The following is a 23,026-nucleotide window of genomic DNA, read 5'->3' on the forward strand; positions in this document are numbered from 1 at the left end:
AGACAATGCCTCCTATACCTCTTGATGAAAATTCACATACTTATTCCTAACATTTATGCAATGTTTGCTAATGAAATAGTAACAGCATTCCCAACATTAGTAGCATCAATTTCCCACTTTACCCCTCAATATTTCCCATGGCCAGTTTCCCACTCTTGAATATCTCCCTATTTTTACCACTCTCCTAACAGTCAGCACAAATTTCCCCATGCACCAAATACTTAATAAAATTTGACACTGGGAAAATGATAGACGGGTTTGTTATTTTTTGAAAATTTTCTTTCTGATCTTGTCTCCCAAACATATTCTATGGCATCCACCCTTTTAATTCAGGCTACTGAAATACAATCTCATTTTCCCCCCCTTTTATAAACATTGCCTTCAAAGACTGTGTTCTCCTACACTAACTCAATCAACACATTAAAGTCACTTCTTGCTGAAGATCTGCATTTCTATAACCTAAAACTTCATGTTTCAGTACTTCAGTTTTGCCTTCAATGGCAATACAGCAATTTTTATTTGAGTATTACTCATCCACATTGCTATTGCAGTGTCAACAGCTGCCCTGAGAAATGAAGCCAAACATCACCTTAGCCCTTATCTGTAAGCCAGCCTTGCCACGAGCAGCCCATCTGCATCTGACCTTACCCACCTCCATCCTTCAAGGCAGGACAAAACACAGCTCACTGATTCTGCTGAACCTTTGCCTTTTTATTTTTTCTAAATTCCCACACATCCTGAACTTCTAAGACATCAATTGTCATCCTTTTCCTGCACTTCCAGGCCCTCTGCTGACTTCACGTTTTTCTGATGGTGATTAACTCGCTCAGGTGGCCCTGAAGTCACCACATCCCCTGTTTGGTGTGACAAATTCCCACTGGCTGTGTCATTCAGTGGAAAGAATCCCCTGCTGTGGACAGGACACCTAACAGAGTTATTGGCAGCATTACCACTACAGCTGGGAAGTAGCAGAAAAAATACTCCCACAAATATTTGTACTTGCAATACACCAAAGGTTTCTGTGATCCACCTCCAAATCTGATCAAGAGGATGTGCACAAAGCAGCCACTTCTACTCCTCCAGAATCATGTTTGCCATCACTTCCACCCCCCTACCCCCAAAATTTTAAAATAATCTGTCTCCCACATGCATTTTTAGTCACTCTGCTGCTGAATCCTTTACAGATCATCACTGCACACATTTTTATTTTCATCTTTCTGTAACAGAACGTTCACATTTGAAAATTATGTCCTAGTCATTAACTTTATTCTGTGATTTTTGTGTACTTACATGATTCCCATAACACCACACATTATAAAATATTTTAATTTTCTGACAAGGTTCCTGCATTTTAGCAGTTCTGTTTCTTGTTATCCACTCTGCATTCTACACTGCCTTCCACTATTACCTGGCCAATTGTTATCAATATATTGATTTCCCTTCTCATTCACAATGATTTTTATGCCTGCTAACATTTCTGTATCTACTGCCACATCCTAATTCCACTGCCCTTCTTTTCTGTGCCATATTTCGTACATCATGACTAATTTTCAAAATGACAAAAAATTTTAACTTAAAAATTGGAGGTACAAAGAGAAGCACGATGGAAGGGAACACAGATCCCCACAAGCTCTTTATGCTGCCAAATTAAGAAATTCTGTAATTAAGCAATAAATCCTCCCTCTGTTTTAAAATGGGATTGTTTAATGCTTCACAGGGGCATAGCAAAACCATATCTGCAAGTGTTCAGGGATCAACATGAACACATGTTGTTCAACACTGCATTCCTCCACTGGAGCTTCAGTGACAAACAATGAATAAAAGTGAGAGTTCAGCCCCATTTTTGAGACTGAGATGAAATGCTGAGAGAAGCACAGATTCCTGGGGATAGCTGTGAATGCAGTTTTATAACCTGCATGACTCACAGAGATAAAAAAGCACCAAGCTGCCCAGAAAGCAGGACCACTGCCACCCTCTATTTTCATCCTAAATAGTTTTTTCAATTATTTGGGTTTTACGATCCAATTAAAGAAAGAAAAAAAAGGGGGGGGGGGGGGGGAAGCTATTTCTGGCTCAACTCCCAAGGCAAAACTTATTCAGGGCAGGGTGTTGCTTCAAGGAGATAAGTACTGTTTATTAAACAGCAGCAGTGACCCGATAAGAGCTCAACCTACATTTCTGCCGCCTGAAACAGACACGTATGTGTCAACTACAGCAGCCAGGGATGGGAACTGAGCTCCAGGGAGAAACTCTAAATATTGCAACCACCGAGCTGCATTCACTGTTTGGACTACTGCCTCAAATTCAGAAAGTAAAATCGAACTATCTTGTGTAGAACTTATTGCAGCAAGCAGCTGCGAAGGGCAGAATCACAAAATACTGGATTTGGTGCTGACAGAACAGAGAAATAAGGCTTGAGCTTCTATCAAAGCATGATGGAGACCTTCAGCCTTGATCAGGAGGCACAACTGCTGCATTCAAAGTGGTGCAGCTGCCCCATCTCCCTGTTCAAACACCCCTGCAGAATTCCCCTCACTCACTCACTTTTAAATGTGACAGAAGTTGTATCAATACAAAAATACTTTCCTTAGTGCCAAGGTTCCTACTAGGAAGCTTTTGCACCTGGATGAGGTGTGCTACAGAGGATAGCACTGGACATCTGAGCTGGAAGTGATGCCCTGCCCAGGGAAACCTGCCAAAATTCATGCAGAGACACCTTCATGAACACAGATGCTGCTTCTGGAGACAGTTTTCAAAGCATTGGAAAATCTACATGCATTCCTGGATTTTAGTTTTAAAGTGCTGTTAAGGAAAGAAGGGACTAGAAAAAAGACGAAAGACTAATAAACTGGAGCATCCATGGGGTAAGTATTGGAAGCTCCTCACTCATCTGCCAGATGATAAAATGAATAATGAGGGCATTTCAGCCTTGATATGATGATTGAGACCATCAAGAGCCCCATTTACAAGGTGTGAATTAAGGTGAGCTGAGTGTGGAATAATGAGGTGCCCACATGCTGTCTTTAGGCTTACTTTTATCAGGAAAGAAACCAGACTTCCTATTATAATTCATCCCATTAACATAAACAAAATGTTCATAGCTATCAATCTTAAAAGCAGCAATTTCCACCAAAAGAAAAATCTGGAAAACACAGATCAGAAAAATAACAGCCTTGTGGCAGTTTTATGAAATAAAATTAGCAATCAAGCAAAATTACTCTGTCAAAAGACGGGGGGGAAAGGTGGCAGTAGAGGAAACCTGGATAATCACAGAAATGCTGCGTTAGTAAAAATAATTTTTGCAAATTGAAAACTATTGTGAACACAAGGCTGGCTGCTCTTACTCCTGCACGTTACTGAGGATCAAAATCAGAAACAAAAGTGACTCAGGGAGTGAGCAGGCCAAGACACTCCTAGTCTATAAAAGGTGTGAATGAGCCACACACTTTGACAAGCTTCCACTCTAAAAATCCACACAATTATGCAATGATGGTTTTTCAAGACCATGAGCTCCATTAACCATTTCCCAGACTTGGAGCATTCATTTCTTTTGTCCTTCACCATATTTCAAACCTTAGCTGCTGGTCTGCTTAGCATGCTGGAAGTGCTGCCAGTCAGCATTAAACTTGCACATTGGAGACTTTTTAGCAAAGAATTATGCAATTTTAATGTGCAGTCAGAGGCCTAATGAGTTACTAAATAAGAAGGGGCCAAACAAGTTGCATGGAAGGGCTTGTTGGCACAGGAAATCATCTGAGCATAATTACACCAGTGCAATTATATCAACAAGTTTCCTTGTGTGGCAAGTCCTAACTCATATTTAATAACCAGGTGATGTTTTCACAACTCTCAGTAGGTTTTAGCATTGGGCTCATGCAATCTACATTTGCCACGGGGAAGACTCTCTAAAACCATTTTTCTAAAAAATATATAATCTCTAAATGAAACTAAGGTGAAGGAAGCCTTATTTGAAAGCATCACTTTGGGTTAAGGTTTCCAATATCAGATAATGGAGCTGCTCTTCCAGACCATCACTACAAGTGTTTCAGGTACAACCACAATGCACATTCACTGCTGCCTCCAGGTCAGTCTCTGATGCCATCACAGAGATCCAGAGAGGATGCATTGCTCCTTGGGCAAAAAAAGGGATTTAATAACTTGTCCTCAACTACTGAGCAGCTATTTTGCCTCCAGAACTGCAAGAAATAAATAACATGACAAATGTGTTCATCATGACCAGGTTAAAAAGAAACAATACTGGCAAAGGAACATCCTCCAGCAGCTGCTGCAGAGGAGCAGAGGATTGTGAACACAGAGCAACATAGGTGGGAAGAGACCAGGCTGACTTGTCAAGTTTTGAATATCTTAAAGAACAGAGTTTCCACAACACCTCTTACAATCTGTTCCACCCCCATGGTAAAATAAACTTGCTTTCTACTCAGCTGGAGTTTCCTGTGCTCCAGCTTCTGCCCTGCTCTGATGCACCTGCCACAAGATTGGCTCCATCTGCTCCAAAGGTTCCCTTCAGCCGGCTGGAGAAGCTGAAGATCACCAAGATCACCCCTTCCCCTCCTCTTCCTAAGGCTGAACCCACCTGATTCCCTTCACCTCTCCTGGTGTGCCACATGCTCCTTTCCCCAGTGCCCTGTCACAGGGCTTGCAAAGGGGTCATGTCCCCTCCTGGAAGTGCTCTTTGAAGTGGGAGAAAGGGAGACTTGGAAAGGGGACACCACACACCAGGGGAAACAGGATTTCCACAAATAGTTATTCAACTACCAGTAACAGAAGGAATTCAGAAAGAATGTGGAAAACACCCAGTACAGATCCTTGACAGGATCTGTGCAGAGTTTTTATGTATTCTAGTCACATATAAATAGAACAAGAAAAAAAAACAAAAAAACAAACAAACCAAACAACAGGGAGTTCAGCCTTTTCTTTTTAGGACCCAACTAAAGAAAAACTTGGGGCTGTTTTCAAGTTTTCTGACAGTCTGAGTTTTATAAAGAAGTTTAACTTCTGGCTTTCTGTTAAGAACCGTTAGGGAACGATAGGAGAGAGGCTGGCAGTGTTTTCTGTGAGATAAGGGAAACCCAAAGCTGCAGCTCATAGTCCCTTGATATTCTGGGGGCAGAGGAATCCATATGGGACCTGTAAGTCTGTCTGCTGCTCATTAAGGATGTTTTAGAGACTGGAAACCAAAAGCTCTTCAGTCAAGCTATAACATTCTTGATTAGATAATGCACAACAAAAAATGTTACAGATGTACCTATTAATCTCCAAGAACTCAACAAGCCACAAGGAGAGCAGAGGAGATGATGTAATCAGATTTTCAGTTGTCATTTTTGTCAAAACCCCACTCAAAAGGTTCTTCTGGTCTCTCAGTGAGCACCTACCACACTTTCTAAGCACAGCACATTGCATGTGCCAAAGGGGGCTACAAGCAAAAGGGCTGGCTTAATACTGATGAGCAAAAATGAAGGAGCTGTCCTCACATTTGGTCATGACTACTGAGATGTTTGATGCTACTCTGCCAGATTGCTTCCAGTTTCTTAGTGCTGTAGTATGAAACTCAGTACCTTAACAAAGAGTGAAAGTATTAGATAAACAGCACTGCCTTCATAATTGTAATCTCATTATGTTCAGTAGACTACTCCAGACATCATTTTATTGAATAATTGGCACTTCCTGTGAAAGAATTCACACAAAATTAACTTTCAAGCCAACCCTTTTACCTACTGAAAAATGTCGCTGCCCACGGCAGGCAAGTTGGACAGGACGATCTTTAGAGGTCCAGCTCAACCCATTCTATGATGATTTTGTCTGGAATAAGTAATGAGTTACAGATCTGCAGCTCCCTTGGTTACCCTGATGCCTTTTTGACCTCTGTAGGATACAGACACGACTTTTTCACAGTGCCAGAAGTGATATGATCACTGACAGCAGAATCACTCCCAGACACCAAAGGTGTGAGCTGCAGTCACAGTTCAAAGGGAGAAGCGAGACATCAATCCAGCCTGCTTTTAAGTCAGGAGCACATTTCAAAGAAGAATATGTAAGAACAAAAGAACTGAAGAGGAAGAGATCAAGGCTCCAGCAGAAAGCAGAATGGTTCCTTCCAGCCCACAAGCTGCTTCTGGACAATGTCAACTAGCAAAAGACACCAAGTGTTAGTACTTTGCTTTCCTCCCACATTCTCCTTGCAGCCTTGACCTTCCAAGTCAGCCTCCAAATTTTTGAATACCATCAAGCTGCTTCTCACCACCTACAAGTGGGGTGAGCAGGGGCAGAGCACCACCAGAGCACCTAAAGTGCAGAACTTCCATCCTCACTGCTCACAAACCAGGTGCCTTAACGGATCCCTGCACATGGAATTTGACCAAGTCCTACCACAACCCTTCTTAAGGGCCACAGAGAAATGCTTTTAATTACAAGCTGCAGCTTGAATTAAGTCATCCAAATAGCGAGCCTCAGCCAAACAATGGAGGGATGCTTATGGCTTACCCACAAGTCAGCAGCACAGTTTGAAGTTAAATGTGAATTCTAAGTACAAAATAACTCCATCTTCAGACAAACTCAATGAAGGGGGAAATGGAGAACATTCTTAGTGCTATTTATCACATTTGACCATCATGATTCATTCCTTTTCCATGCCTTAGAAAACGATGCTGAACTAACTCCAGATGTCTTTCTTAACAATTTGAAATACAGAATATAATGGTATTTTCTGCATTCATAAAAAGCAATGCCTCCATTCAATACAGTCTCTGTTCTTTGCCATTTCAAAAGACCCAAAGTGAATAAACACATATTTTAAGAAGGAACAAAAAAACCCCAACCCACCTACTAGCACCTATTGCTCCCTTCAGGCTGCTTCTCCTCCAAAGAAGGTAAGACCAGAAATTCCATATTCATCATCCCACATTATGCTTTCCTTACCCCTTGTTTGCATTTAGGTTAGGAAAGAAATGTGGCTCCCTCTCCTTCCGTACTACCTGACACTTGGAACTGCACAGGAGCGTAGGAAACAGCCTAACCCACCCTTCACTGGGTTTACTTGGTTTCATTTAGAGTCACCACGAGGCTGGTAAAGCATGACTTAGTCATACATCAGGATTGACCCTCCCAAAAAATTTAATACACAGACTGAAGTTTCCATCACTACTTGGTGTGAAAATGAGACAGACAAGCAATTCCATTCAGTCCCCAGAGCCACAGTAAATCCAGCTGCTGCCAGGTGCAGAGCTGAGCTCAGCAAGGGGTTCAGGGTCCCAGCCCCATCACTAGGTACCTCAACACCTGCACACCCCAGCTGCCATCACACAACACCACGAGAGCTGCACAGCTCGCCCTGACACTCCATTAGCCCCAGACCTCAGGCTCTCAAAGATTATTTTTTTCCTCCTCAGAAAGGATGCTGGATAGATTAAATCCCCTGAAGCAGGGTCGGAGTTCTCAGCAGTGCTGCTCCCCCAACATTTTTCCTTCCCCTACCATCACACCCCATCCTCTCCTGCATTTCTAGAGCCATCAGTGGCCACGTGCACACCAGGTCCACTGAATTCATGAGTTCTACTGGCCCAGGCTCTATTCCATGGCCACTGGCATGGTTTTCCATGGGCTGTGCCTCACCAGCTGGGAGCTGGTGCCACAGAGGCCCCGGATCCATGTTCCCTGTGGGATCTGCATTGTGCACAGCTTAATGAAACACAGAAGTGATTTGTCCTCAGCTAACTAAAGAAAGAAGTTAGGATGGTTCTGCTTTCAGTTATACCTTTGCAAGCACGTTTCATATCCACACAGACTTTGGCTGGCAGTGTTTTTGTGCAAAATCTATAAATAAAAATTAAGTAGTCTTCATTCCTAAACACTTTTTAATATACAAAACTCAACTGTAGAGCTGTAACTCAGAAGTAGTCATGTCTTCCTTGGGAAAAAAAAAAATCTTTTCCCATACCCACACTGGATTAATCTACAAACACATGAACACTCTCGTGGTTTAGGTTCAGAATAGAAAAATTCCCAGCTAAGATCCGTGGTTATGCTTTATTTTATCATTTCAAATAGTGAAAGCAGCTGTAGCAGCATCTTCAACATGCAGTATTATCTCCTGTGGTTTCCAGAGATAGGGCTGTGGTTTTCAGCATCACTGCAAAGAGGGCAAAATGCAGGCTCCTAATAGTGGAATAACTGAGATATCACAGAGTAGGCTGGCAGCAGAAGTCCCCTATCAGAATTTTTTTTTCTATTACACCTCAGGGTTTTTTCCTCCACCTGCTTCTTGTAAGCAACTGATGTTCTCATATTACCTAATACAACTAAAACTCAGCTATGAAACATAAAAAAGTCACATAAAAGTTTGCTACAGAGAGGCCTCCCTGAAATTTGACATTAAAGGGAATTTGCAAGTCAAACAATCAGGAAAAAAACACCACTACTGTGTTCTTATCACATAATGAGACCCAGACAACAAAGCTTCATTTCCCTGCACTGGCAGGAAGTTTCCTCCTTCTGAAAGAAGCTCTGACTTTTAAATAACACACACTTAATGCAAATATTCTGAATCCCTATGAGTTATTCCTAAGACTTCCCTCATTAAAAACTGAAGCTCTTCCCAAAATGAAATGCACTGGTTCACTGAGAAATCAATTCTTCTGCATTGTCATTTCTACATGAACCTGGATTTTTGCTCTATTTCATTTTTTGTTTTGCTTATGGTTTGGAGGGTTGGTGGTTTTTGGGGTTTTCTTTTTAAACCTATGTCTCTCAGTAGAGAGAGCTCTGTTTCACAACAGAAATATGTAAGTCAGCAGAGCTGAAGTTGACAAGTAGCATTATTTGAGAAACCTTAGGTTTCACTGGCAGTAAAAAACCACAAACAAGAGAAACCCCCTGCTCTCCCAGAGCCTTGTTCTTGTCCTGAAATGAGGATTTCAGATATGATGGAGGAGTACGATGGGGCAAGAGTGTAAAACCAACAGAGAAATCGATTTAAAAAGCCCACAAAAACCAGTAGAAAGGGAGCATTCAGTGCAAACCACAAGCTGTATGAAAGGACAAAGAAAGAAGTTCATTATCAAAGCCAAGAACACAGCAACATTTAGACAGGAATTCACCCTCTCTATGAACAGACGCCTGTCCTTTAATAGCAAACACTTGCTAAACAAGTTTCAGAAGGTATATAATGAGGCCCCAGTAATAATTATGTTTTTAAGTTTTATTCATCTACATGACAGGTTTAACTTCAAACAATTTTTTGATTGATCTAGCTAAGCCAGTGAAACCTCCACTCTTGGGAATTCTTCTAAAATTGGCTTATTTAAAATAAATCTAAATTAGCACATCCACATACACTTCCTACTACTAAATTAAAATTAAAATTTCATTATTTTCTCACATTAATAAGCTCTTGTGTAAATCTCATGACTGAACTAGGAACATAAAAAAAGCACTGGTGAGACAAAAAGTTGCAATTCTCTGGCATGAGCAGCTCAAACAGAGCCACCCACGGTGTCCAACACTGCCAAGGCAGCTCCTCAGTGGCCCCAAAAGAGTTACTTTTTACTAGACTATATACAAAATCATAAATATCACTTGATACACTTGATAAGTTTCACAAGTGTATATTCAAGCTTCCCAGGACAACATGCTGAGATTAGTTTACTTCTCAAAAAAATAAAAACTTCAGTTTTGCTCTGCATCTCCTCTTGTGACACCCAACACAGGCTGGAAGTGACACCACAAGACAGTAAATTCATGTACTATTTAAACACACAGTCTTCAGACTTACACATATTTTATTAAGAATATTCTCCACCTTCTGATTATAAAGCAGCTTGTACAAGGGAATTCAATTAGGTTGTGCCAGGAGAGCTTTTGGGAAAAAGTGTAGAGCTCAAAACTGCAGATGTAGAGCCCATAACTGGAGTTATTCTGCATCTCTGAAAAGTTAAATATTTTAATGCTTCTCTCAAAGACAGAGACTTGCATGACTCCAGACTTATTAATGCTGGGACCTGGTCCCCAACAACTTCACTGCAGATGGCAATAAACTCCCATACAAGACAGAACACAACTGAGCAGCACTACAAAAAATAGAACAGGACAAACAAATTACAATAGGAGAGAACAAATTAGTCTCACCACACCTGTGATTTAAAAAATAAATAAATCCCTTTCAAAACCCAAAGAGTAACAAAATTTGGTAGCACTGTGGACAGCTCAATGAGTACCCAATTCAAAAGAAAAACCTCAAAGCAAGCCTTGGACTGACTTGATCATGCCAGGATCCACAGTACTTTCCCATCTAAATCAATGGTTTGCTTCCACCTTGGCTGTGTCCAGTTCTGTGAAGTCATACAGTAAAAAAAAATTAAAAAAAAAACCAAACAAAACTTTCCTTCCTAGAAAGCCTGGACACCAGGTGCCACGTGGCTTCAGAGCTGCAGCACAGCTACAAAACAGGGTATTTAGGAGAAGCAATTTTGCTTAATATGAAATGCAAAGACAGACTACAGAAACAGATGAAATAATGCTCACACAAAAACTTTTTATTTGAAAGCACCGAATATTGTTCTGAAAAAGAGAACAATGAAAGCAAAACAATTAAAACAGAGAGGCTAAAATGAATTGCACTAATCTGTGGTGCTCACTAAAGAGACTAAAAGACACCACTGATTAAAACAGCCCTGAGTATATAAAAATACAGGCATCACCTCAGTCTCGAGGAGTTAAAAAACCTCCACTTCCTGGACAGTACTAGAAAGTCTCTTCAAGGCACAACTTCTTAGAAATGGCTACCACAGGAACTCACAAATTACAGCTCTGGTGTAAAACATGAGACACTACACAAATTCAGTCTACCTGAGGCTGATACTATCCAGGTCTATCTTTTCCTAATTTCTGCAGTATAAAATGAATAATAAAATTTTTAAGTTCAAATTTGTGTATTACAATATATGTGGGGGAAAAAAATCCAACCCAAAATCCCTTTGCACTGAATTCAAAGGGCTATGCTTCCCCAGTGAATAGGATAAGAGATATTTTACATTCTAGTGGGCTGCTTTGTGAGTACATCAGAGAGGAAGCAAGATACTAAAACAAATTAATTGGACAATGCATGGAACAGATCCCTACCCACAGCCACTACAGTCAAAACTACGTAATATTTTCCACCAGCTTTTTTTTTTTTTTTCTCTAGTTCATAACTTACCAAAAATAAGATACTGGAGGCTGACTTTTCTTCATTCAGAGATTTAGATATAATTTCTGGTAGGCTGAATATTAGAAACTTCATCACTAAAACCAGGACCAAGTATTTTGCATAAATATCAAGTAAGGGAAGCAAAACACCAAAATTCAGGCAGCCCTTAAAAGTTCTGTGAAGCTGTCGTCAGGACAGGCTTAGCCAACGTGAACAGGACTTTCATCAGGCAGGTCAAGTTCCTAATTAGTTAAAACTACCTGTGCTTGCAGAGCCAATTTAGCAGAAGTTGACTGTGTTCATTGGCTGATCCCTGCAATTTCTGGAAGGCCAGAAGTGTTTAGAAGGGCTGGTTTCTGAAACGGAAAAATCTCTCCCTCCTCTACAGTTCTAAGGGGTACGAGAACATCAGATGATCATCTAAAGCATTTTCTCTTACTGAATTAAAGCATTTATGTCCCTTTTCCACCCTTCTGTGAAAAAGGGACAGACTGGTGGTGATAGCAGTGAAGGAAGGGCTATAAATTGTGAAAAAAAGAACTTTCCTGGAAGTCAGGAAGGTTTGTTCTCTGCACTGCTTCTGTGCATTCCAATGCACCACTGAGTACATACGAGCACACAACAATCCTGCAAAAGTGAAAAACTCCAAGATGAAGTAAAAATAGTTGCACAAAATCCCATGTAACTGCAAAGTCAGCATGAGAATCACTGCTGAAAAAGATGCTTCACTTTTCAATAGCAAATAGCATAGTTCAGCTCACCAAGGAGAAAGTTTGGTGTCACATCTGACACCACCAATTATCTTTCCATCAAACCACCTCATCTTCAAGCCACCTGAAAAGAACACAGTTATCTGAGGCAACATAATGACACAGAATTTTTCTTTCCTTAGGAAAATGTATTGGTCATGACAACAACACGTTTGAAAAAGTCATTCAGTGCTTGTAGGCTGCAACTTTGTCAAATGCAATTTCAATTTTAGCAAAAACAAAGAGGGCTGAGGCTGCATACGAAGCTTTTATTCCCTCCTCTTTGTGTGGCAGCTTACAAGGAATTTCAGCATTAATTTATGGTCTAAAATTAAACCAAAGAAACTGGATGATTCTGTGATAGCAGCAGCAGAGAAAGACCAGGTCCACATCCACCCTCAAGAGAACAGAAAAAGACTTTTTAAGAAGAGAAGGACAGACCTTTAACAGGATGTACAGGGGAAACATCCACTGCCACTGAAACACAAGCTAAGAGGACACTGGTGGATTAAAATCAACCAGATGAAGATATTTCCATTTCTACTACCCCAGTTAAGGCATGAGCACACCCTTCCCTGCACATTTTAAGACCGAAGACTCCCAAAGAGAATCAACATCTAAAATCCAAAATCTTCAAGAAAATACAAGGAAGGCAAAAACAAGTAAATACACTGAAAACTACAACAGACTAAAAAGTTTCCACAGTCTATTCAAAATTTTTAAAGGGTAACTTAAAACTAAATTACAAGAAAATAACTTTAGTTCCACTAATTTAATAAAGTTAGTTTTTGTGCTAGGGAAAAAAAGTTGGTATTTCACATGCAAAGATATAATCAACTTCACACTCTTTATAAGACAATTACTGCTTCAACAATAAATTAGGACCCTCAACATCAGGCAAAACCAAATATCCTTGCAAAGAATAAAAGAGAAATCTGTGGTGTGCTAAGTTTAGAATTAAAAAATACATTAAGACCTAGAAGTGCAAGTTCCAGAAGTTTAGGCAGCTTTTAATCAAGTCTTTTAACTGAATGACAGTACTTTTATTATGACATTTTTCTGTCCTTCTAAAAAAAGTACACCAAAAAGCAACAGTATCAAGATTTTTCTGCAAAAGAATTCCCTCTCAGATTTTCAGATTCTTGACTTTTCACACTTTCTTGAAGCTAAAAAAAGGGTATGGACACAATGTCACAGCAAATTCAACACCAAGTCAAGAACTGAGACAGTGTTTGGGAAAAAGCAAAAAGGGATCATTAATTTTCTAATTATGGAAACAGTGATTTCATGACAACTGTGATTTCATGGGTACAAAAACCCACCTTACTCCTGACATAACAGCATGTTTGAACAAACTCTGCACGTTCAGTTCAGCCGCAATGCTTTGAAATCAGTCAGATACGGCCTCCTAACTTGCTTGATACTGTTTCCAGAAAAAGAATTAAAGACTAAAATAGCAAACCCTGTGGCAAATTGAGCGGTTCCTCTGGCAGGAGGCCAGCACCAGGGGCACCCTCCATGGGCTTGGCTGAAGAGCCCAGTTTGGACACGAACTGGGAGAGCAAAGCAGCTCCTGAGCATCAGCAGCGTCCAAAGAGGGCAGCGGGATCCGGACAGAGCAGAGATGAATGGAGCCTTTCCTCGGTGTCACGGATGTGCTGACAGACCTGGAGAGGCTGCAGCTCTCTGCTGTGTTCACAGCAGCTCTGGCTCGGTGAGGGGTTGTAAACCACACTTGTGCTCTCTCCTCCGAGCAGCATTTCACACACAGTGGGTTTGTAGTTTTCAGATTAACATGTGGCAGGGGACTTCACAGTCCCTGCTTCCAGGCTGGCTCACAGAACAGCCACGCTCTAATAAAAATCTCCAAGATGCCCTGCCTTGTGTGTGGAGCGGAGCAGGAAGCTGCCTGGGCTGCCAGAAGCCACTGAGCTGCTGAGGCTGTCCGTGGATGATTTCACAGGAAGGAAGCAGAGGCTCGCTCACCATGTGGAGAAGAAGTCGCAGCTCCCAGCCCGGCGCAGACACGGCCGCTGCCCAGCGCCGCGCAGGGGAAAGGGCTGAGCCACACTGATAAACTCGGAAGTAAACAAGACACAAGATGAGCTCGGCCCGAGGCACACACCGGTGACAACACACAGCCACCTAGGACTTGGTGAAAGTACAGCAGGAGCCCGAGGTTAAGGGGTTGTTGTTCCAGGAAGGGGAAAGCATTCCTTCACAACAAACGTGGGTCCCTGATGGCAAACAGCAGCCACCAGCTGGGAGATCGTTCCAAGTGAAAGGGAAACTGGTAGGATCGGATAGAGAGTAAATAAAGAGACTCCCATACATGAAACTACTCTCAGCCCGTATGCTGGTAATATTTTTAATTATCTATCTCTGAAGCACAATTTCGAACAAGATCTATCACCAGGAGGTGACACAGCAACAGCCCGATGTGAGCCACCATGAGCACCTGTAAAGTGAAAGTGTACCTGTGCCTGAGCAAGGGAACCCGACACCAGAAACCACCAAAGGATCACACCTCTAGCTCTACAGTTATCGGTGCTGAAATGTGCAAATGATGTTACACATGAAAGCAAGATCTTGAACATCAGTCTGGACACACAGAGCTGTAGAGACCTGTCTGCCTGCTGTGCCAGCAAAAGCCCGATGAGAAAGTAAAGACAGAGGAGCTGTTTCAAGAGGAAAATAATCATCCTGATTGTCTTTTCTGATTATTGCCCCTTCAGGAGAACCAAGTCAGAAATAAAAAAAAAAAATTACAAAAAAAAAAAAAAAAAAAAAAAAAAAAAAACCACCCCCTATTCTGCAAAAGTGAAAAACTTCAAGATGAAGTAAAAATAGTTGCACAAAATCCCATGTAACTGCAAAGTCAGCATGAGAATCACTGCTGAAAAAGATGCTTCACTTTTCAATAGCAAATAGCATAGTTCAGCTCACCAAGGAGAAAGTTTGGTGTCACATCTGACACCACCAATTATCTTTCCATCAAACCACCTCATCTTTAAGCCACCTGAAAAGAACACAGTTATCTGAGGCAACATAATGACACAGAATTTTTCTTTCCTTAGGAAAATGTATTGGTCATGACAACAACACGTTTGAAAAAGTCATTCAGTGCTTGTAGGCTGCAACTTTGTCAAATGCAATTTCAATTTTAGCAAAAACAAAGAGGGCTGAGGCTGCATACGAAGCTTTTATTCCCTCCTCTTTGTGTGGCAGCTTACAAGGAATTTCAGCATTAATTTATGGTCTAAAATTAAACCAAAGAAACGGGATGATTCTGTGATAGCAGCAGCAGAGAAAGACCAGGTCCACATCCACCCTCAAGAGAACAGAAAAAGACTTTTTAAGAAGAGAAGGACAGACCTTTAACAGGATGTACAGGGGAAACATCCACTGCCACTGAAACACAAGCTAAGAGGACACTGGTGGATTAAAATCAACCAGATGAAGATATTTCCATTTCTACTACCTCAGCTGAGGCATGAGCACACCCTTCCCTGCACATTTTAAGACTGAAGACTCCCAAAGAGAATCAACATCTAAAATCCAAAATCTTCAAGAAAATACAAGGAAGGCAAAAACAAGTAAATACACTGAAAACTACAACAGACTAAAAAGTTTCCACAGTCTATTCAAAATTTTTAAAGGGTAACTTAAAACTAAGTTACAAGAAAATAACTTTAGTTCCACTAATTTAATAAAGTTAGTTTTTGTGCTAGGGAAAAAAAGTTGGTATTTCACATGCAAAGATATAATCAACTTCACACTCTTTATAAGACAATTACTGCTTCAACAATAAATTAGGACCCTCAACATCAGGCAAAACCAAATATCCTTGCAAAGAATAAAAGAGAAATCTGTGGTGTGCTAAGTTTAGAATTAAAAAATACATTAAGACCTAGAAGTGCAAGTTCCAGAAGTTTAGGCAGCTTTTAATCAAGTCTTTTAACTGAATGACAGTACTTTTATTATGACATTTTTCTGTCCTTCTAAAAAAAGTACACCAAAAAGCAACAGTATCAAGATTTTTCTGCAAAAGAATTCCCTCTCAGATTTTCAGATTCTTGACTTTTCACACTTTCTTGAAGCTAAAAAAAGGGTATGGACACAATGGCACAGCAAATTCAACACCAAGTCAAGAACTGAGACAGTGTTTGGGAAAAAGCAAAAAAGGATCATTAATTTTCTAATTATGGAAACAGTGATTTCATGACAACTGTGATTTCATGGGTACAAAAACCCACCTTACTCCTGACATAACAGCATGTTTGAACAAACTCTGCACGTTCAGTTCAGCCGCAATGCTTTGAAATCAGTCAGATACGGCCTCCTAACTTGCTTGATACTGTTTCCAGAAAAAGAATTAAAGACTAAAATAGCAAACCCTGTGGCAAATTGAGCGGTTCCTCTGGCAGGAGGCCAGCACCAGGGGCACCCTCCATGGGCTTGGCTGCAGAGCCCAGTTTGGACACCAACTGGGAGAGCAAAGCAGCTCCTGAGCATCAGCAGCGTCCAGAGAGGGCAGCGGGATCCGGACAGAGCAGAGATGAATGGAGCCTTTCCTCGGTGTCACGGATGTGCTGACAGACCTGGAGAGGCTGCAGCTCTCTGCTGTGTTCACAGCAGCTCTGGCTCGGTGAGGGGTTGTAAACCACACTTGTGCTCTCTCCTCCGAGCAGCATTTCACACACAGTGGGTTTGTAGTTTTCAGATTAACATGTGGCAGGGGACTTCACAGTCCCTGCTTCCAGGCTGGCTCACAGAACAGCCACGCTCTAATAAAAATCTCCAAGATGCCCTGCCTTGTGTGTGGAGCGGAGCAGGAAGCTGCCTGGGCTGCCAGAAGCCACTGAGCTGCTGAGGCTGTCCGTGGATGATTTCACAGGAAGGAAGCAGAGGCTCGCTCACCATGTGGAGAAGAAGTCGCAGCTCCCAGCCCGGCGCAGACACGGCCGCTGCCCAGCGCCGCGCAGGGGAAAGGGCTGAGCCACACTGATAAACTCGGAAGTAAACAAGACACAAGATGAGCTCGGCCCGAGGCACACACCGGTGACAACACACAGCCACCTAGGACTTGGTGAAAGTACAGCAGGAGCCCGAGGTTAAGGGGTTGTTGTTCCAGGAAGGGGAAAGCATTCCTTCACAACAAACGTGGGTCCCTGATGGCAAACAGCAGCCACCAGCTGGGAGATCGTTCCAAGTGAAAGGGAAACTGGTAGGATCGGATAGAGAGTAAATAAAGATAAAGAGACTCCCACACATGAACTCAGCCCGTATGCTGGTAATATTTTTAATTATCTATCTCTGAAGCACAATTTCGAACAAGATCTATCACCAGGAGGTGACACAGCAACAGCCCGATGTGAGCCACCATGAGCACCTGTAAAGTGAAAGTGTACCTGTGCCTGAGCAAGGGAACCCGACACCAGAAACCACCAAAGGATCACACCTCTAGCTCTACAGTTATCGGTGCTGAAATGTGCAAATGATGTTACACATGAAAGCAAGATCCTGAACATCAGTCTGGACACACAGAGCTGTAGAGACCTGTCTGCCTGCTGTGCCAGCAAAAGCCCGATGAGAAAGTAAAGACAGAGGAGCTGTTTCAAGAGGAAAATAATCGTCCTGATTGTCTTTTCTGATTATTGCCCCTTCAGGAGAACCAAGTCAGAAATAAAAAAAAAATAATAATAAAAAAAAAAAAAAGCCAGCACCTAACTGTGGATCCCAAGATATATGAATGCTTTTACAGAAGCATCTGTAAGAGGAGCACTACAAGACATCTCAGTTACAGATCCTGTATTTCCCTACACTAGGGATCCTTGCAAGATTATCCCTCTAAGGAAAGAAATTTTATGTAAAACAATTGAGAACAGGAGCACAAAATAAAGTTCCATTTATTTTGAAACTTTTCTAGAAGAAAACTAGGCGCCAATCACCCAAACACTGTTGTTTCTACATAAGAATTCTCACCTCAGAAACAGCCTAACACTAAAAAGGAGAGAACATTGTTTCATACGAACTACACAAACGCGCACAGTATTAACCTGTACTTCTCCCAAGTGATAGTAAACGTCCCTGGAGGAGTTGCTAACCCTTCTTTGCACGTCCGCCTTTCCTTTGCTCCCACCACAGAGCGAGCCTGAGGACGCCTAACGCTGCCCCTCAGCGCTCCCGACATGCGGGCGCTTCCCCCGCACCTCCCCAGCGCAACTATCGCGGCGCGGCCGCCGAGGAACACGCGGCCAGCCGGGAATCCCAGGATGGAGCCGGGAGAGAGGAAATGGAGACCCCGGTCCGCAGCGGGAGCTGCGCCGGCCTCAGGGCTCGGCAGAGGGAGGGGGGAGCGGGGCAGGGAAGGCGACCCTCCCCTCAGAGGGGCCTCCGGACACGCGGCCCTGCCCGAGGTGGCGGCGGCGCCCTGACCCTCCTTCCTCCCCCGGCCAGCGCGGCCGCCGCTCCAGCCAGGCCCGAGCCGGGGGGGAAGAGGAGCTCCCGGGGCTCCCCACGGACACGGACTGGCAAAGCCGCTCCGGGGGGAGCGGAGGAGGGAAACAAACCCGGGCGAAAGCTCACCGGGTCCGGCGGAGGGGGCTCCCGGGTACATGTCTCCGTGTGTGCGGCGGCGGAGGCGGCGGCGGCTCCAGGGGAGGGCACGGGGGAGGGAGCGAGCCCGAGCCCCGGCTACGCTGTCGGGGGAAGGGGAGGAGGAGGAGGAGGAAGGAAAGGGGAGGGGGAAGGAAAAGAAAAGGGGAGAGGAGGGGAAAAAAAAAAAAAAAAAAAAAAAAAAAAAGAAAGAGGGAGGAGGAGGAGGGCCGGGAATCCAGGTTACTCGTCGGCACTGAGGAGCGGGGAGGGGAGGAGGAGGAGCCGCGGGGTCACGGGGAAGGGGCGCTCCGCCCTCCGGCCGGGCGGGCGGGAAGCGGCCGCGGCAGCGGGACCGGGATCAGCAGCGCTGCCGAGCCGAGGGGCCCCGTTCCCTCCTGCAGCCGCTGTTCCCAGCCTGCAGCCCCCGTTCCCTCTTGCAGCCCCCGTTCCCAGCCTGCAGCCCCCGCCTGAGCTCTGCCCCAGCCCCGCTCCCTGCCAGCCGTCCCCGCTCCCTGCCTGCAGCCCCGTTCTCTCCCTACAGCCCCGTTCCTGCTGCAGCCCCCGTTCCCAGCCTGCAGCCCCCGCCTGAGCTCTGCCCGCGGAGTCACAGAATCAGCCAGGTTGGAAAAGTCCTCGGAGATCACCGAGTCCAGCCTATGACCGGGCATCATCACCACGTCAACCGGAGCAGAGCACGGAGTGCCATGTCCAGTCTTTATCCTTAAACACCTCCAGGGATGGTGACTCCACCACCACCCTCGGCAGTCCATTCCGATGTTTAATCACCCTTGCTGTGAAAAAACTCCTCCTAATGTCCAGCCTAAACTTCCCCTGGTGCAATTTAAGACTATGTTCTGTCATCCTGTGGCTTTCAGTGAGACCTTGGAAAATGACTTTGTGCCCCTAGCACTCTCTCCACTACCTCTCCCTGTTACATGTTTGAAAGGTATGCTGCAATTACATCAGTATTACACATACTGCTGGATCTTGAATTAAATTTGGATTTGTTTGTTTATATTCCTTTATTTCTCCTGTTGCTCTGAAAACCTCAGCTCAGTTACCTCATGAATTCCCATATCCACTTTTAGGCATATCTATGAAACCCAACTGTGGTGGGGTTGCCTTATTGTCCTTGTCAACCAGATAATGTCTGGTACTGTACACATGTAAAGTTTAGTACAACCAGACAATGGACCAGGGAAAACAAGCTAGAAAGGATATGAAAGAGGCAGAGAACTGATCAGTATGATGTCGTGAGACCTTGGAGATATCCCTGGGGGAATTTAAAAGACATGGATGTGGCATGTGGGGACATGGCTTAGTGATGGGCTTGGCAGTGCTGGGTTAATGGTTGGACTTGATGATCTTACATGTATTTTCCAACTTAAACAATTCTATGATTCCACATCAGAGATGATAATTCCTGCAGGAACTGTCATTATTTTGTAGTCACCTAATTAGTACCTCTTCCTTTCACAAGAAAGTAGGAAAAATAAACCTATTAAGGAGGCAAAAAGGAAAATGATGATGCTCACTTCCACTGGAGTTACCTACAGAGTTCCAGCACAGCCATGATCTATACTTTCAATCATCTCCTCCATGTTGATGTGGAAGCCTTTAAAAAATTCATGCAGTTTTTAACCCAGAACAGTCAAGCCCCATCAAAGTCAACTGAATTCCTTCACCAAGTATTATCTGCCAAAGAGCAAGACAAACATACAAGCTTGAAGTGTTCATCAAGCCAATTAATATCCTTCTTCATCAGTTCATGTCTCAAGTGATACAGAAGCATCTCACTGTTCCAAAGTATTTACTCTCCCCTTTGGGTCATACTTGCAGATATTTGAGGGCTGCTATTAACAGCTCAGCTTTCACTTCAAGTGAACTGTTCCTGAAACCATTGTCATCACTAGAGTTTCCACTGGAGTGATTTTGGATTTGTCTTCATTCCAGGCTTCTCAAATTGCTGGAAAGTAAAGATTTACCCGTAAGTGTAAACAAATAAAGGACAAAATTATGGGTCAACTTTAGTTTTAAAGTAAAGCCAAGCAGCTCTAGCAAAAAGATAAACAAAGGAGCTGGCAAAGGGGTTGCTATTTTCCACCCCGTGAGGGGCTGGGTAACATTTTTTCACAACCACCAATAATTTCTGGTATATAACCTTACTAGAGGCTGAAAAAGAGGGTGGATGGGGAAAAATCCTCCAAAACAAGAGCCAGAAGAGAATTATCTGAGGCACATTTGGCCTTTCTGCTGAGGTGGCAGGAGAAAAACATGCAGTTTCTGTATCAACATCTGATTTTTTGATGCTGTATTTAAACCAATCTCTTCAACCTGATTAGGAATATAACTTTCTCTAGGATTAGACATACTATTGTGCCTGTTAGACCTGCATTTAAGAAAGAAAAGGGCATAAAATACACTGATAACTTTCTGGAAATGTTCACAGGACTAATTTGGTCACCCTGGCTATCAGCACTGACTTAGGCTGAAGCTCCAAGTCACTACGGTATTGTGGTAGCAGTTTGAAAATAATAAGCTAACAAGCATCACAAGACAGGTGAAATATAAGGGGGGGTTTTACAAAATACTAAACACTCATCCCACACTTCTTTCTGGCTCCACAGGATCATCTGCAATTGACTTCAGAAGTTCCCTGAAAAACAGAGATCCTGAAAATGGCAATTAATGCCTTGAACATCCTAGACTGCAACATTCTTTTACTGATTTAAAGCTGATTTCTCTGGATTTAGCACTCAATAAGCAAAAGCATTTGTCACTGTTTATACAAGACTGTAGAACTTCACAGTCAGATAAATAATAAATTAGTTTTATTTGAGCACAGTTTTCCCATGTGGAAGTGCTGCTGTTCCTCAGGTATATTTCGGTACTGAGCCCTTCCAGCAGCATTTCTGTGCAGCTGAGGAAAAAGAGTTCCAGCTCTCTTCTACCTCTGTTCACACACTCATTTTGGGCCATGTCACTTGCTTTATTCCCAATGTTTTCTGTCACTCACAACTGCTGTTTTGGAGCACAGCGAAACCTAATTATGTCTTACTGGGCCATTTCACCCAAAAAAGGCTTCAGTTTTTGAAAAGGTTTGTTCTGAAAGAGAGGTTTGAAAGCTCTGTAACAGCATTCTTTTAAGCATGGTCTTTATATGCCGTGTTAACAATTATACAGTAGTATAAGAACAGCTGCTTAAACACTTAAAATTAGGTTTTTCTAAAGAAAAAAAATTAGTAACTGTTGTGCACAAGACCGGTCTTAACTGGATTTCAAGATGACATTTCCTAGAACTGATATCTGTCACAGAAGAAATTATTAGTTTTGGGGAAAAGCATGTTCTAATAATTCTGGAAGCAAGGATGGTATTTAGGAGCAGCATTTAAAAATCATTTATAGCAGCAGCAGCAATCTAGGGAAAGTATTTTGTATACAAATAGGCCAGTGACAAATGATACAGCTTTTCTTTTGATGAGAAAACATACCTTGATCTCCCTAAGTAACAACCATTCCCATTTTAAATGGAATTTAATGGAAATTAATTTTAAAACCCCAGAGTCTATAAATGTCTGACAGTCATTGCTTACAATGACACTGTAGCAAAAATTTTCACTCAGAGCTGGAAGATGTAAATTTTATTCTTGACTTGGAGGGGATTTAGGCTTATATTTGCCACCTCTCAACTGGCCTAACTTTTAATTTGTTATCCTGGAGTACATGCATTAGACCTGTCACATATTCTGCATTCTGTTTTATATAAGAATTTAAAATCAGAACCAAACTGAAGAAGTCCATGGCTCTATGCCCTAAAGTGTTCACATTTTGCATAGACTTTGAGGGTTCTGGTCCCCTGCTCAGGAATTGTTTGTTATTTTAACAATGAAATATTTAACCACAATTAATCTATGGTGGAGGGACCAAAGCATGATTTTTGCATTTCTATAATCAGATAACTGTCCCAACTACCAAGCTACAAAGCTGCATTTGATTTTTTCTGTCAAATGAATTGCAATAATAATTTATTTTAAAACAGAACAAAATAAAACAACTATTATAATTAGATTACTAACTTCAGTTCACTCAAAAAGACAGTTCTTCCAGGTGATCAGGGCCAACAATGTAACAATTCAACTTGATGGAAAAGATGCAGCACCACCTATTGGGGATGTGTTACACACACTGGTTGTTACAGTTTCAAGAAGTACCAGAGTTTTGTTCTTCATTGTAATCATATTGTTACAAGGGGAAAAAAAAAAAAAAAAACCCCAAAAAAAACAACAACAAAAAAAAAAAACCAACAAAAAAAACCCCAACAAAACAAAACAAACAAAAAAAAAACCCACAAAACAAAACCCAACACCAAAAAAAAACAAAAAAAACCAAAAAAAACACAAACAAAAGAAAAAAAAAAGCAAAAAACAAAAAACCACACACCAAAAAAAAAAAAAAAAAACCCAAAAAAAAAAAAAAA

General features: G+C 42.3%; 1 protein-coding gene across 1 annotated transcript in view; it reads right to left on the reverse strand.

Moving 5' to 3' along the window:
• AGO2 (argonaute RISC catalytic component 2) overlaps positions 1-18,705 on the reverse strand; it is a 61,328-nt gene extending 42,623 nt beyond the window's left edge. Inside the window, exon 1 of the mRNA XM_041479151.1 lies at positions 18,538-18,705. Within this exon, the coding sequence (XP_041335085.1) occupies positions 18,538-18,568 (31 nt within the window). The 5' untranslated portion in view covers positions 18,569-18,705. The remainder of the gene's footprint in view (positions 1-18,537) is intronic.
• Positions 18,706-23,026: the final 4,321 nt, after the last annotated feature.

This window comes from Pyrgilauda ruficollis, unplaced genomic scaffold (assembly GCF_017590135.1).
Source record: "Pyrgilauda ruficollis isolate IOZ18807 unplaced genomic scaffold, ASM1759013v1 scaffold48, whole genome shotgun sequence".
Taxonomy (NCBI): Eukaryota; Metazoa; Chordata; class Aves; order Passeriformes; family Passeridae; genus Pyrgilauda; species Pyrgilauda ruficollis.